The 17,500-nt window shown below is 48.8% G+C and overlaps 1 protein-coding gene across 1 annotated transcript in view; it reads right to left on the reverse strand.

The window, feature by feature from the left end:
* atg7 (ATG7 autophagy related 7 homolog (S. cerevisiae)) overlaps window positions 1-17,500 on the reverse strand; it is a 102,399-nt gene that overhangs the window by 23,464 nt on the left and 61,435 nt on the right. Inside the window, exon 18 of the mRNA XM_090242055.1 lies at window positions 15,849-15,971. Coding sequence (XP_090098181.1) covers window positions 15,849-15,971 — 123 coding nt within the window. The remainder of the gene's footprint in view (window positions 1-15,848; window positions 15,972-17,500) is intronic.

A 17,500-nucleotide genomic window follows, 5' to 3' on the forward strand; every position in this document is an offset into this window, starting at 1 on the left:
GTTGTGTGTTACTGGCTGGTTGTGTTGTGTTACTGGCTGGTTGTGTTGTGTGTGTTACTGGCTGGTTGTGTTGTGTGTGTTACTGGCTGGTTGTGTTGTGTGTGTTACTGGCTGGTTGTGTTGTGTGTGTTACTGGCTGGTTGTGTTGTGTGTGTTACTGGCTGGTTGTGTTGTGTGTTACTGGCTGGTTGTGTTGTGTGTTACTGGCTGGTTGTGTTGTGTGTCACTGGCTGGTTGTTATGTGTGTTACTGGCTGATTGTTGTGTGTGTTACTGGCTGATTGTTAAGTGTGTTACTGGCTGGTTGTTAAGTGTGTTACTGGCTGGTTGTGTTGTGTGTTACTGGCTGGTTGTGTTGTGTGTTACTGGCTGGTTGTGTTGTGTGTTACTGGCTGGTTGTGTTGTGTGTTACTGGCTGGTTGTGTTGTGTTACTGGCTGGTTGTGTTGTGTTACTGGCTGGTTGTGTTGTGTTACTGGCTGGTTGTGTTGTGTTACTGGCTGGTTGTGTTACTGGCTGGTTGTGTTACTGGCTGGTTGTGTTACTGGCTGGTTGTGTTACTGGCTGGTTGTGTTACTGGCTGGTTGTGTTGTGTTACTGGCTGGTTGTGTGTTACTGGCTGGTTGTGTGTTACTGGCTGGTTGTGTTGTGTGTTACTGGCTGGTTGTGTTGTGTGTCACTGGCTGGTTGTTAAGTGTGTTACTGGCTGGTTGTTCTGTGTTACTGGCTGGTTGTTGTGTGTGTTACTGGCTGGTTGTTAAGTGTGTTACTGGCTGGTTGTTTTGTGTGTTACTGGCTGGTTGTTGTGTGTGTTACTGGCTGGTTGTTTTGTGTGTTACTGGCTGGTTGTTTTGTGTTACTGGCTGGTTGTTTTGTGTGTTACTGGCTGGTTGTGTTGTGTGTTACTGGCTGGTTGTGTTGTGTGTCACTGGCTGGTTGTTAAGTGTGTTACTGGCTGGTTGTTCTGTGTTACTGGCTGGTTGTTGTGTGTGTTACTGGCTGGTTGTTAAGTGTGTTACTGGCTGGTTGTTTTGTGTGTTACTGGCTGGTTGTTGTGTGTTACTGGCTGGTTGTTTTGTGTGTTACTGGCTGGTTGTTGTGTGTTACTGGCTGGTTGTTTTGAGTGTTACTGGCTGTTTGTATGGAATATATACATTTTCTGAGATATAGTATATTCTGAACAGACTTGTAATCTCAAAACCCAGAGGAAAACACTACCACAACAACTACAATACCACTACTAGTATTACTACCACTACTAGTATTACTACCACTACCAGTATTACTCCCACTACAATAACACTACTAGTATTACTACCACTACTAGTATTACTACCACTACTAGTATTACTACCACTACAATACCACTACTAGTATTATTACCACTACTAGTATTACTACCACTACTAGTATTACTACTACTACTAGTATTACTACCACTACTAGTATTACTACCACTACAATACCACTACTAGTATTACTACCACTACCAGTATTACTACCACTACTAGTATTACTACCACTACTAGTATTACTACCACTACACTACCACTACTAGTATTACTACCACTACTAGTATTACTACCACTACCAGTATTACTACCACTACCACTACTAGTATTACTACCACTACTAGTATTACTACCACTACCAGTATTACTACCACTACCAGTATTACTACCACTACTAGTATTACTACCACTACAATAACACTACTAGTATTACTACCACTACTAGTATTACTACCACTACAATACCACTACTAGTATTACTACCACTACAATACCACTACTAGTATTACTACCACTACTAGTATTACTACCACTACCAGTATTACTACCACTACCACTACTAGTATTACTACCACTACTAGTATTACTACCACTACCAGTATTACTACCACTACCAGTATTACTACCACTACTAGTATTACTACCACTACTAGTATTACTACCACTACCAGTATTACTACCACTACCAGTATTACTACCACTACTAGTATTACTACCACTACCAGTATTACTACCACTACCACTACTAGTATTACTACCACTACTAGTATTACTACCACTACAATAACACTACTAGTATTACTACCACTACCAGTATTACTACCACTACAATAACACTACTAGTATTACTACCACTACTAGTATTACTACCACTACCAGTATTACTACAACTACCAGTATTACTACCACTACAATAACACTACTAGTATTACTACCACTACTAGTATTACTACCACTACCAGTATTACTACCACTACCAGTATTACTACCACTACACTACCACTACTAGTATTACTACCACTACTAGTATTACTACCACTACTAGTATTACTACTAGTATTACTACCACTACTAGTATTACTACCACTACTAGTATTACTACCACTACTAGTATTACTACCACTACCAGTATTACTACCACTACAATATCACTACTATATTTACTACCACTACTAGTATTACTACCACTACTAGTATTACTACCACTACAATACCACTACTAGTATTACTACCACTACTAGTATTACTACCACTACAATAACACTACTAGTATTACTACCACTACTAGTATTACTACCACTACCAGTATTACTACCACTACTAGTATTACTACCACTACTAGTATTACTACCACTACAATAACACTACTAGTATTACTACCACTACAATACCACTAATAGTATTACTACCACTACTAGTATTACTAAGGAGACCACTAAAAGGAGACCACTAAAAGGAGACCACTAAAAGGAGACCACTAAAACCATTGACAACTATGTGCTGTTTTCAAGGGATCGTTAAATAAATGTTAGAACATTTTGGTTTTAATATCATCTTGAAGAGCAGTCAGAACTACACATTTGCCATTATTTAAAAAAAAATTAATGTACTTATTTTTTTACATTTTTAATAATAAAACAACAGACAGAGAATCTTTTGTAGTCCAAAAACAAAACAGGTTCTATATAGAACACCGAAGAATCGTTTTTATCTAAGCCTATTTTACATTAAGTAACGTTTACACTGAAACAGCAGTTACAACAGTCTGCTTTCTGTCAGTCTGAGTAATGAGCGGGAACAGAGAAATAGTGGAGGCAGAACATGGGATTTTCCCACAGAGCAGACTCTAGCCTCGTCCAAGACAAGTCATTACTCAACTGAGAGAAAGAAAGAGAGAGAGAGAGACAAGAGAGAGAGAGACAGAGAGAGACAGAGAGAGACAGAGAGAGACAGAGAGAGAGAGAGAGAGAGAGAGAGAGAGAGAGAGAGAGAGAGAGAGAGAGAGAGAGAGAGAGAGAGAGAGAGAGAGAGAGAGAGACGAGGAGAGAGAGATCACAAAGTGGCAAAACTCTGGTGCCCAAACACTAGGCATGCCCTGGAGCTGTTATCAGAGGACAGACTAGGGTACCCCGACCACATCATAATTCACACGGGCACAAATGGGACAAGCAAGAAAGGGAGTGATCGAAAAAGCTTCTTCCACTTTCCACAACACACAAGTGGTTATCTCCACCCTGCTACCACGGAAATACTCTCACCCTGATACCATACAGCGGGTGAATGCAAGCATTTCCCAGGACTGTGCCTCAAAACCTGATGTCTTCCTGGCCCACCACTCCACCCTGGACTTGAACAGCTTTATGACCAGGTCCACTTCTACAAGGCAGCAATCTAACTTTCCAATTCCACCCTGAAGAACGTCACCCTCAACCCTCACACAGGAGCAACGGACACCCCACCTAGATCAGCGAGACACCCTCCCAGACCTGCTAGACCCCCCTCCTGAAGGACCTGCACCAAGAGAACCCACGCCAAGAGGACCTACACCAAGAGGACCTACGCCAAGCGGACCTACGCCAAGAGGACCTACGCCAAGAGGACCTACGCCAAGAGGACCCACAGCAAGCGGACCTACACCAAGAGGACCTACACCAAGAGGACCTACACCAAGCGAACCTACACCAAGCGGACCTACACCAAGAAGACCTACACCAAGAGGACCTACACCAAGAGGACCTACACCAAGAGGACCTACACCAAGAGGACCTACACCAAGCGGACCTACACCAAGCGGACCTACACCAAGAGGACCTACACCAAGAGGACCTACACCAAGAGGACCTACACCCAGACCTGCAAGACCCCCTCCCGAAGGACCTACACCAAGAGGACCCACACCAAGAGGACCCAAACCAAGAGGACCCAAACCAAGAGGACCCACACCAAGTGGACCTACACCCAGACCACAGCATCTCCAGCCACACCCCAACCAGCTAAGACCGCCCCAAACAAACCCTGGCCACACCCTATATAGGCCCACCATATCAGACCGATGCCCCTTCTGCCCACCACATGCCCCCTGCCCCAAGGAGAACATGACAAATGCCCAGGTGGTGAGCAGAGCAACAGGCCCAACCCCCACTATTACACCCGCCCAAGCCCCATCCTGCGACCTAAGAGGTATGTATCAGATGGTCAACATACTCTGCTTACACCTAATGTGATGATCCGGGGCCTAAACCACACAGAAATAACACTGGACACTATGGAACACAAAGCTTTTACTATCTCATCCTGGAATAGACAAGGTCAGAGGTCATCTGCCTTTGGCCTAAAGAGCAAGAACCCAGACTTCCTCCTTGAAATCAGAAATACAAACATTGTCATCCTACAAGAAATCTGGTATACAGGAGATGGACCCACTGGTTGCACTCTAGGTTACAGAGAGCTGGTAGTCCCATCCACCAAACTACCAGGTGGGTGGCATAGAGGAGATGGACCCACTGGTTGCCATCTAGATTACAGAGAGCTGGTAGTCCCATCCACCACACTACCAGGTGGGTGGTATAGAGGAGATGGACCCACTGGTTGCCCTCTAGATTACAGGGAGCTGGTAGTCCCATCCACCACACTACCAGGTGTGAAACATGGTATAGAGGAGACGGACCCACTGGTTTCCCTCTAGGTTACAGAGAGCTGGTAGTCCCATCCACCACACTACCAGGTGGGTGGTATAGAGGAGATGGACCCACTGGTTGCCCTCTAGGTTACAGAGAGCTGGTAGTCCCATCCACCACACTACCAGGTGGGTGGTATAGAGGAGATGGACCCACTGGTTGTCCTCTAGGTTACAGGGAGCTGGTAGTCCCATCCACCAAACTACCAGGTGGGTGGTATAGAGGAGATGGACCCACTGGTTGCCCTCTAGATTACAGGGAGCTGGTAGTCCCATCCACCACACTACCAGGTGTGAAACATGGTATAGAGGAGACGGACCCACTGGTTTCCCTCTAGGTTACAGAGAGCTGGTAGTCCCATCCACCACACTACCAGGTGGGTGGTATAGAGGAGATGGACCCACTGGTTGCCCTCTAGGTTACAGAGAGCTGGTAGTCCCATCCACCACGCTACCAGGTGGGTGGTATAGAGGAGATGGACCCACTGGTTGCCCTCTAGGTTACAGAGAGCTGGTAGTCCCATCCACCAAACTACCAGGTGGGTGGTATAGAGGAGATGGACCCACTGGTTGCCCTCTAGGTTACAGAGAGCTGGTAGTCCCATCCACCACGCTACCAGGTGGGTGGTATAGAGGAGATGGACCCACTGGTTGCCCTCTAGGTTACAGAGAGCTGGTAGTCCCATCCACCACACTACCAGGTGGGTGGGCATAGAGGAGATGGACCCACTGGTTGCCCTCTAGCTTACAGAGAGCTGGTAGTCCCATCCACCAAACTACCAGGTGGGTGGCATAGACGAGATGGACCCACTGGTTGCCCTCTAGGTTACAGAGAGCTGGTAGTCCCATCCACCACACTACCAGGTGGGTGGTATAGAGGAGATGGACCCACTGGTTGTCCTCTAGGTTACAGAGAGCTGGTAGTCCCATCCACCAAACTACCAGGTGGGTGGTATAGAGGAGATGGACCCACTGGTTGCCATCTAGGTTACAGGGAGCTGGTAGTCCCATCCACCACACTACCAGGTGGGTGGCATAGAGGAGATGGACCCACTGGTTGCCCTCTAGGTTACAGAGAGCTGGTAGTCCCATCCACCACACTACCAGGTGGGTGGTATAGAGGAGATGGACCCACTGGTTGTCCTCTAGGTTACAGAGAGCTGGTAGTCCCATCCACCAAACTACCAGGTGGGTGGTATAGAGGAGATGGACCCACTGGTTGCCATCTAGGTTACAGGGAGCTGGTAGTCCCATCCACCACACTACCAGGTGGGTGGTATAGAGGAGATGGACCCACTGGTTGCCCTCTAGGTTACAGGGAGCTGGTAGTCCCATCCACCACACTACCAGGTGGGTGGTATAGAGGAGATGGACCCACTGGTTGCCCTCTAGATTACAGGGAGCTGGTAGTCCCATCCACCACACTACCAGGTGTGAAACATGGTATAGAGGAGACGGACCCACTGGTTTCCCTCTAGGTTACAGAGAGCTGGTAGTCCCATCCACCACACTACCAGGTGGGTGGTATAGAGGAGATGGACCCACTGGTTGCCCTCTAGGTTACAGAGAGCTGGTAGTCCCATCCACCACACTACCAGGTGGGTGGTATAGAGGAGATGGACCCACTGGTTGTCCTCTAGGTTACAGGGAGCTGGTAGTCCCATCCACCAAACTACCAGGTGGGTGGTATAGAGGAGATGGACCCACTGGTTGCCCTCTAGATTACAGGGAGCTGGTAGTCCCATCCACCACACTACCAGGTGTGAAACATGGTATAGAGGAGATGGACCCACTGGTTTCCCTCTAGGTTACAGAGAGCTGGTAGTCCCATCCACCACACTACCAGGTGGGTGGTATAGAGGAGATGGACCCACTGGTTGCCCTCTAGGTTACAGAGAGCTGGTAGTCCCATCCACCACGCTACCAGGTGGGTGGTATAGAGGAGATGAACCCACTGGTTGCCCTCTAGGTTACAGAGAGCTGGTAGTCCCATCCACCAAACTACCAGGTGGGTGGTATAGAGGAGATGGACCCACTGGTTGCCCTCTAGGTTACAGAGAGCTGGTAGTCCCATCCACCACACTACCAGGTGGGTGGGCATAGAGGAGATGGACCCACTGGTTGCCCTCTAGCTTACAGAGAGCTGGTAGTCCCATCCACCAAACTACCAGGTGGGTGGCATAGAGGAGATGGACCCACTGGTTGCCCTCTAGGTTACAGAGAGCTGGTAGTCCCATCCACCACACTACCAGGTGGGTGGTATAGAGGAGATGGACCCACTGGTTGTCCTCTAGGTTACAGAGAGCTGGTAGTCCCATCCACCAAACTACCAGGTGGGTGGTATAGAGGAGATGGACCCACTGGTTGCCATCTAGGTTACAGGGAGCTGGTAGTCCCATCCACCACACTACCAGGTGGGTGGCATAGAGGAGATGGACCCACTGGTTGCCCTCTAGGTTACAGAGAGCTGGTAGTCCCATCCACCACACTACCAGGTGGGTGGTATAGAGGAGATGGACCCACTGGTTGTCCTCTAGGTTACAGAGAGCTGGTAGTCCCATCCACCAAACTACCAGGTGGGTGGTATAGAGGAGATGGACCCACTGGTTGCCATCTAGGTTACAGGGAGCTGGTAGTCCCATCCACCACACTACCAGGTGGGTGGTATAGAGGAGATGGACCCACTGGTTGCCCTCTAGGTTACAGGGAGCTGGTAGTCCCATCCACCACACTACCAGGTGGGTGGTATAGAGGAGATGGACCCACTGGTTGCCATCTAGGTTACAGAGAGCTGGTAGTCCCATCCACCACACTACCAGGTGGGTGGTATAGAGGAGATGGACCCACTGGTTGCCCTCTAGGTTACAGAGAGCTGGTAGTCCCATCCACCAAACTACCAGGTGGGTGGTATAGAGGAGATGGACCCACTGGTTGTCCTCTAGGTTACAGGGAGCTGGTAGTCCCATCCACCAAACTACCAGGTGGGTGGCATAGAGGAGATGGACCCACTGGTTGCCCTCTAGGTTACAGAGAGCTGGTAGTCCCATCCACCACACTACCAGGTGGGTGGTATAGAGGAGATGGACCCACTGGTTGCCATCTAGGTTACAGAGAGCTGGTAGTCCCATCCACCACACTACCAGGTGGGTGGTATAGAGGAGATGGACCCACTGGTTGCCCTCTAGGTTACAGAGAGCTGGTAGTCCCATCCACCACACTACCAGGTGGGTGGTATAGAGGAGATGGACCCACTGGTTGTCCTCTAGGTTACAGGGAGCTGGTAGTCCCATCCACCAAACTACCAGGTGGGTGGTATAGAGGAGATGGACCCACTGGTTGCCCTCTAGATTACAGGGAGCTGGTAGTCCCATCCACCACACTACCAGGTGTGAAACATGGTATAGAGGAGATGGACCCACTGGTTTCCCTCTAGGTTACAGAGAGCTGGTAGTCCCATCCACCACACTACCAGGTGGGTGGTATAGAGGAGATGGACCCACTGGTTGCCCTCTAGGTTACAGAGAGCTGGTAGTCCCATCCACCACGCTACCAGGTGGGTGGTATAGAGGAGATGAACCCACTGGTTGCCCTCTAGGTTACAGAGAGCTGGTAGTCCCATCCACCAAACTACCAGGTGGGTGGTATAGAGGAGATGGACCCACTGGTTGCCCTCTAGGTTACAGAGAGCTGGTAGTCCCATCCACCACACTACCAGGTGGGTGGGCATAGAGGAGATGGACCCACTGGTTGCCCTCTAGCTTACAGAGAGCTGGTAGTCCCATCCACCAAACTACCAGGTGGGTGGCATAGAGGAGATGGACCCACTGGTTGCCCTCTAGGTTACAGAGAGCTGGTAGTCCCATCCACCACACTACCAGGTGGGTGGTATAGAGGAGATGGACCCACTGGTTGTCCTCTAGGTTACAGAGAGCTGGTAGTCCCATCCACCAAACTACCAGGTGGGTGGTATAGAGGAGATGGACCCACTGGTTGCCATCTAGGTTACAGGGAGCTGGTAGTCCCATCCACCACACTACCAGGTGGGTGGCATAGAGGAGATGGACCCACTGGTTGCCCTCTAGGTTACAGAGAGCTGGTAGTCCCATCCACCACACTACCAGGTGGGTGGTATAGAGGAGATGGACCCACTGGTTGTCCTCTAGGTTACAGAGAGCTGGTAGTCCCATCCACCAAACTACCAGGTGGGTGGTATAGAGGAGATGGACCCACTGGTTGCCATCTAGGTTACAGGGAGCTGGTAGTCCCATCCACCACACTACCAGGTGGGTGGTATAGAGGAGATGGACCCACTGGTTGCCCTCTAGGTTACAGGGAGCTGGTAGTCCCATCCACCACACTACCAGGTGGGTGGTATAGAGGAGATGGACCCACTGGTTGCCATCTAGGTTACAGAGAGCTGGTAGTCCCATCCACCACACTACCAGGTGGGTGGTATAGAGGAGATGGACCCACTGGTTGCCCTCTAGGTTACAGAGAGCTGGTAGTCCCATCCACCACACTACCAGGTTTGAAAAAGGAAAGAGATTTAGGGGGTTATGCTCATTTGGTATAGAGCAGACATAACTCACTATTAAAATAGACAAAAAAAAAATGAACATTTTACATCTGAAATGAATAAGGAAATTATCTCAAAAGAGAAACATTTCCTCGTGTGTGTGTTACCCATATCAATACTTAACAGATGACAACTTCTCCATCCTAGAGGGGGAGATCAACCATTTCCAGGCCCAGGGACATATATACCTGTCTGTGGCGACTGAAATGCCAGAACCGGACAAGAACCTGACACCCTCAGCACACAGGGGGACAAACACCTGCCTGGAGGTGACAGCATTCCCTCCCAAATATGCCCTCCTAGGCACAACTATGACAACATAACCAACAAAAATGGGCCACAACTCCTGCAGCTCTGTCGCACGCTGGGTATGTACATAGTCACTGGTAGGCTTCGAGGGGACTCCTATGGTAGGTACACCTATAGCTCATCTCTTGGCAGTAGTACTGTAGACTACTTTATCACTGACCTCAACCCAGAGTCTCTCAGAGCGTTCACAGTCAGCCCACTGACACCCCTATCAGACCACAGCAAAATCACAGGCTACTTGAACAGAGCAATACTCAATCACGAGGCATCAAAGCCAAAGGAACTGAGTAATATTAAGAAATGCTATAGATGGAAGGAATGTAGTGTGGAAACCTACCAAAAAACAATTAGGAAACAACAAATTCAACCCCTTTTAGACAACTTCCTGGACAAAATGTTCCACTGTAATAGTGAAGGTGTAAACCTGGCAGTTGAACATCTTAACAGTATATTTAACCTCTCAGCTTCCCTAGCAAATCTAAACATTTCAAGCAGACAAACTAAGAAAATGAACAAAAATGACAACTGGTTTGATGAAGAATGCAAAAATCTAATAAAGAAATTGAGAGACCTGTCCAACCAAAAACACAGAGACCCAGAAAACCTGAGTCTACGCCTTCACTATGATGAATCACTAAAACAATACAGAAATACACTACGGAAAAAGAAGGAACAGCATGTCAGAAATCAGCTCAGTGTAATTGAAGTATCCATAGACTCTTCTGGGAAACCCGAAACAAACAACAACAAGAAGAATTATCTATCCAAAATGGAGATGTATGGGTAAACCACTTCTCCAATCTTTTTGGCTCCATAACAAAGAACAAACAGCAAAAACATATACATGATCAAATACACATTTTAGAATCAACTATTAAAGACTATCAGAACCCACTGGATTCTCCAATTACATTGAATAAGTTACAAAATAAAAACCCTCCAACCCAAAAAGGCCGGTGGTGTTGATGGTATCCTCAATGAAATGATCAAATACACAGACAACAAATTCCGAAATTGGCTATACTAAAACTCTTTAACATCATCCTTAGCTCTGGCATCTTCCCCAATATTTGGAACCAAGGACTGATCACCCGAATCCAAAAAAGTGGAGACAAATTTGACCCCAGTAACTACCGTGGGATATGTGTCAACAGCAACCTTGGGAAAATCCTCTGCATTATCATTAACAGCAGACTCGTACATTTCCTCTGTGAAAACAACGTACTGAGCAAATGTCAAATTGGCTTTTTACCAAATGACCGTACTACAGACCACAACGTTATGAAATCCACGTACACAAACAACAAGTGTGTGGTTAAAATTGACAAAAAGAACACATTTCTTTCCACAGGGTTGTGGGGTGAGACAGGGATGCAGCTTAAGCCCCACCATCTTCAACATATGTCAATGAATTGGCGCGGGCACTAGAAAAGTCTGCAGCACCCGGCCTCACCCTACTAGAATCTGAAGTCAAATATCTATTGTTTGCTGATGATCTGGTGCTTCTGTCCCCAACCAAGGAGGGCCTACAGCAGCACCTAGATATTCTGCACAGATGGTCCCTGACAGTAAATCTCAGTAAGACCAAAATAATGGTGTTCCAAAAAAGGTCCAGTCGCAAGGACCACCAACACAAATTCCATCTAGACACCGTTGCCCTAGAGCACACAAAAAACAATGCATCCCTCGGCCTAAACATCAGCGCCACAGGTAACTTCCACAAAAATGTGAACGATCTGAGACACAAGGCAACAAGGGACTTCTCTATGCCATCAAAAGGAACATACAATTTTACATACCGATCTGGCAAAAAATACTTGAATCAGCCCTTTATGGTTGTGAGGTCTGGGGTCCGCTCACCAAAGAATAATTCACAAAATGGGGAGAACACTAAATGGAGATTCTGCATGCAGAATTCTGCAAAAAAATATCCTCTGTGTACAACGTAAAACACCAAATAATGCATGCAGAGAGCACAATTATGACGATACCCGCTAATTATCAAAATACAGAAAAGAGCAATTCAATTCTACAACCACCTAAAAGAAAGCAAATCGTTGACAATGTACAGACTCAGTGAGCATAGCCTTGCTATTGAGAAAGGCCGCCGTAGGCAGACCTGACTCTCAAGAGAAGACAGGCTTTGTGCACTGAGTCTGTACATTGTCAACGATTTGCTTTCTTTTAGCTGGTTGTAGAATAGAATTGCTATGTGCAGGCAATGTGCACACTGCCCACAAAATGAGATGGAAACTGAGCTGCACTTCCTAACCTCCTGCCAAAATGTATGACCACATTAGAGATACATATTTCCCTCAGATAACACAGACCCACAAAGAATTAAAAAACAAACACGATTTTGATAAACTCCAATATCTACTGGGTGAAATTCCACAGTGTAACCCCTGTATAACGGTACCCCCTGTATATAGCCTCCACATTGACTCTGTACTGGTACCCCCTGTATATAGCCTCCGCATTGACTCTGTACCGGTACCCCCTGTATATAGCCTCCACATTGACTCTGTACCGGTACCCCCTGTATATAGCCTCCACATTGACTCTGTACCGGTACCCCCTGTATATAGTCTCCACATTGACACTGTACAAGTACCCCCTGTATATAGCCTCCACATTGACTCTGTACCGATACCCCCTGTATATAGCCTCCACATTGACTCTGTACCGTAACACCCTGTATATAGCCTCCACATTGACTCTGTACCGGTGTCCCCCTGTATATAGCCTCCACATTGACTCTGTACCGGTACCCCCTGTATATAGCCTCCACATTGAGTCTGTACAGTAATACCCTGTATACAGCCTCCACATTGACTCTGTACCGTAACACCCTGTATATAGTCTCCACATTGACTCTGTACCGTAACACCCTGTATATAGCCTCCACATTGACTCTGTACCGGTGTCCCCCTGTATATAGCCTCCACATTGACTCTGTACCGGTACCCCCTGTATATAGCCTCCACATTGACTCTGTACCGTAATACCCTGTATATAGCCTCCACATTGACTCTGTACCGTAATACCCTGTATATAGCCTCCACATTGACTCTGTACCGATACCCCCTGTATATAGCCTCCACATTGACTCTGTACCGTAACACCCTGTATATAGCCTCCACATTGACTCTGTACCGGTGTCCCCCTGTATATAGCCTCCACATTGACTCTGTACCGGTACCCCCTGTATATAGCCTCCACATTGACTCTGTACCGTAATACCCTGTATATAGCCTCCACATTGACTCTGTACCGTAATACCCTGTATATAGCCTCCACATTGACTCTGTACCGTAATACCCTGTATATAGCCTCCACATTGACTCTGTACCGGTACCCCCTGTATATAGCCTCCACATTGACTCTGTACCGGTACCCCCTGTATATATCCTCCACATTGACTCTGTACCGGTACCCCCTGTATATAGCCTCCACATTGACTCTGTACCGGTGTCCCCCTGTATATAGCCTCCACATTGACTCTGTACCGGTACCCCCTGTATATAGCCTCCACATTGACTCTGTACCGTAATACCCTGTATATAGCCTCCACATTGACTCTGTACCGGTACCCCCTGTATATAGCCTCCACATTGACTCTGTACCGGTACCCCCTGTATATAGCCTCCACATTGACTCTGTACCGGTACCCTCTGTATATAGCCTCCACATTGACTCTGTACCGTAATACCCTGTATACAGCCTCCACATTGAGTCTGTACAGTAATACCCTGTATACAGCCTCCACATTGACTCTGTACCGTAACACCCTGTATATAGTCTCCACATTGACTCTGTACCGGTACCCCCTGTATATAGCCTCCACATTGACTCTGTACCGTAACACCCTGTATATAGCCTCCACATTGACTCTGTACCGGTACCCCCTGTATATAGCCTCCACATTGACTCTGTACCGGTACCCCCTGTATATAGCCTCCACATTGACTCTGTACCGGTACCCCTGTATATAGCCTCCGCATTGACTCTGTACCGGTACCCCCTGTATATAACCTCCACATTGACTCTGTACCGGTACCCCCTGTATATAGTCTCCACATTGACACTGTACCGGTACCCCCTGTATATAGCTTCCACATTGACACTGTACCGGTACCCCCTGTATATAGCCTCCGCATTGACTCTGTACCGGTACCCCCTGTATATAGCCTCCACAATGACTCTGTACCGTAACACCCTGTATATAGCCTCCACATTGACTCTGTACCGGTGTCCCCCTGTATATAGCCTCCACATTGACTCTGTACAAGTACCCCCTGTATATAGCCTCCACATTGACTCTGTACAAGTACCCCCTGTATATAGCCTCCACATTGACTCTGTACCGATACCCCCTGTATATAGCCTCCACATTGACTCTGTACCGTAACACCCTGTATATAGCCTCCACATTGACTCTGTACCGGTGTCCCCCTGTATATAGCCTCCACATTGACTCTGTACCGGTACCCCCTGTATATAGCCTCCACATTGACTCTGTACCGGTGTCCCCCTGTATATAGCCTCCACATTGACTCTGTACAAGTACCCCCTGTATATAGCCTCCACATTGACTCTGTACAAGTACCCCCTGTATATAGCCTCCACATTGACTCTGTACCGATACCCCCTGTATATAGCCTCCACATTGACTCTGTACCGTAACACCCTGTATATAGCCTCCACATTGACTCTGTACCGGTGTCCCCCTGTATATAGCCTCCACATTGACTCTGTACCGGTACCCCCTGTATATAGCCTCCACATTGACTCTGTACCGTAATACCCTGTATATAGCCTCCACATTGACTCTGTACCGTAATACCCTGTATATAGCCTCCACATTGACTCTGTACCGTAATACCCTGTATATAGCCTCCACATTGACTCTGTACCGGTACCCCCTGTATATAGCCTCCACATTGACTCTGTACCGGTACCCCCTGTATATAGCCTCCACATTGACTCTGTACCGGTACCCCCTGTATATAGCCTCCACATTGACTCTGTACCGGTACCCCCTGTATATAGCCTCCACATTGACTCTGTACCGTAATACCCTGTATATAGCCTCCACATTGACTCTGTACCGGTACCCCCTGTATATAGCCTCCACATTGACTCTGTACCGGTACCCCCTGTATATAGCCTCCACATTGAGTCTGTACCGTAATACCCTGTATACAGCCTCCACATTGAGTCTGTACCGTAATACCCTGTATATAGCCTCCACATTGACTCTGTACCGTAACACCCTGTATATAGTCTCCACATTGACTCTGTACCGGTACCCCCTGTATATAGCCTCCACAATGACTCTGTACCGTAATACCCTGTATATAGCCTCCACATTGAGTCTGTACCGTAATACCCTGTATATAACCTCCACATTGAGTCTGTACCGTAATACCCTGTATATAGCCTCCACATTGACTCTGTACCGTAATACCCTGTATATAACCTCCACATTGAGTCTGTACCGTAACACCCTGTATATAGCCTCCACATTGACTCTGTACCGTAATACCCTGTATATAGCCTCCACATTGAGTCTGTACCGTAATACCCTGTATATAACCTCCACATTGAGTCTGTACCGTAATACCCTGTATATAACCTCACTACTGTTATTTTATTGCTGCTCTTTAATTACTTGTTATTCTTATCTCTTCCTTTAAACTGCATTGTTAGTTAAGGACTTGTAAGTCAGCATTTCACAGTAATGTCTACGTAAACCTGTTGTATTCGGTGACAAATACAATTTGATGTGAAACCATCAACAGAAAACCAAAGAGCCGGCGTAATACGGTGTGGACAATGGAGGACAGTGGTGTGTGTTGAGATGTGTGTTGAGGTGTGTGTTGAGGTGTGTGTTGAGGTGTGTGTTGAGGTGTGCGTACCTCTGTTTTAGTGTGTGTTTGTGCGTTGAGTTGTGTGTTGAGGTGTGTGTTGAGGTGTGTGTTGAGGTGTGTGTACCTCTGCGTTCTGTGTCTCCTGGTGTAGCTGAGTCAAACCAGTCAGGTCCTCCAGGAAGGAGTGGGAGGAGTTAAACACCTTGGACAGGAAGTTGAAACCATCCTTCTCATAGCTGTCCAGGACCTAGGATGTAAACAAAAACAACAGGGTCAACAACAATAACTCTCATCAAACCCCTAAACAACATCATCACCACCATGATAGGGAGGTGCCAGAGAGGGGGACAAGACAAGGGGACAAGCCTAGGGGACAAGGCTAGGGGACAAGGCTAGGGGACAAGGCTAGGGGACAAGGCTAGGGGGGGTCTGGGGGACAAGACTAGGGGACAAGGCTAGGGGGGGTCTGGACAAGGCTATGGGACAGGACTAGGGGACAAGTCTAGGGGACAAGGCCAGGGGACAAGGATAGGGGGGGTCTGGGGGACAAGGCTATGGAACAAGGCTAGGGGGGGTCTCAGGGACAGGACTAGGTGACGTCTGGGGACAAGACTAGGGGACAAGGCTAGAGGGGGCCTGGAGGACAAGACTAGGGGACAAGGCTAGGGGGAGTCTGGGGGACAAGACTAGGGGACAAGGCTAGAGGGGGTCTGGAGGACAAGACTAGAGGACAAGACTAGGGGGGGTCTGGGGGACAGGACCAGGGGACAATGCTGGAGGGGGTCTGGAGGACAAGACCAGGGGACAAGGGGACAAGGCTAGGGACCAAGACTAGGGGACAAAGCTGTGGGGGTCTGTGGGACAAGACTAGGGTACAAGGCTAGGGGACAAGGCTAGGGGGAGTCTGGGGGACAAGGCTAGAGGGGGTCTGGGGGACAAGGCTAGAGGGGGTCTGGGGGACAAGACTAGGGGACAAGGCTAGAGGGGGTCTGGGGGACAAGGCTAGGGGACAAGGCTATGGGGGGTCTGGGGGACGAGACTAGGGGACAAGACTGGGGGACGAGGCTGGGGGGGTCTGGGGGACGAGGCTAGGGGACGAGGCTAGGGATCAAGACTAGGGGACAAGGCTAGGGGGCGAGGCTGGGGGGGTCTGGGGTCTGTAGTCTGGGGGACGAGGCTGGGGTCTGTAGTCTCGGGGACGAGGCTGGGGTCTGTAATCTCGGGGACGAGGCTGCGGTCTGTAGTCTGGGGGACGAGGCTGCGGTCTGGGGGACGAGGCTGCGGTCTGTAGTCTGGGGGACGAGGCTGCGGTCTGTATTCTGGGGGACGAGGCTAGGGGACGAGGCTAGGGATCAAGACTAGGGGACAAGGCTAGGGGGCGAGGCTGGGGGGGTCTGGGGTCTGTAGTCTGGGGGACGAGGCTGGGGTCTGTAGTCTCGGGGACGAGGCTGGGGTCTGTAGTCTCGGGGACGAGGCTGCGGTCTGTAGTCTGGGGGACGAGGCTGCGGTCTGTAGTCTGGGGGACGAGGCTGCGGTCTGTAGTCTGGGGGACGAGGCTGCGGTCTGTAGTCTGGGGGACGAGGCTGCGGTCTGTAGTCTGGGGGACGAGGCTGCGTTCTGTAGTCTGGGGGACGAGGCTGCGGTCTGTATTCTGGGGGACGAGGCTGCGGTCTGTATTCTGGGGGACGAGGCTGGGGTCTGTATTCTGGGGGACGAGGCTGGGGTCTGTAGTCTGGGGGACGAGGCTGGGGTCTGTAGTCTGGGGGACGAGGCTGG

The sequence above is a fragment of the Oncorhynchus mykiss genome, chromosome 7 (assembly GCF_057628025.1).
Source record: "Oncorhynchus mykiss isolate SJ-2025 chromosome 7, ASM5762802v1, whole genome shotgun sequence".
Taxonomy (NCBI): domain Eukaryota; kingdom Metazoa; phylum Chordata; class Actinopteri; order Salmoniformes; family Salmonidae; genus Oncorhynchus; species Oncorhynchus mykiss.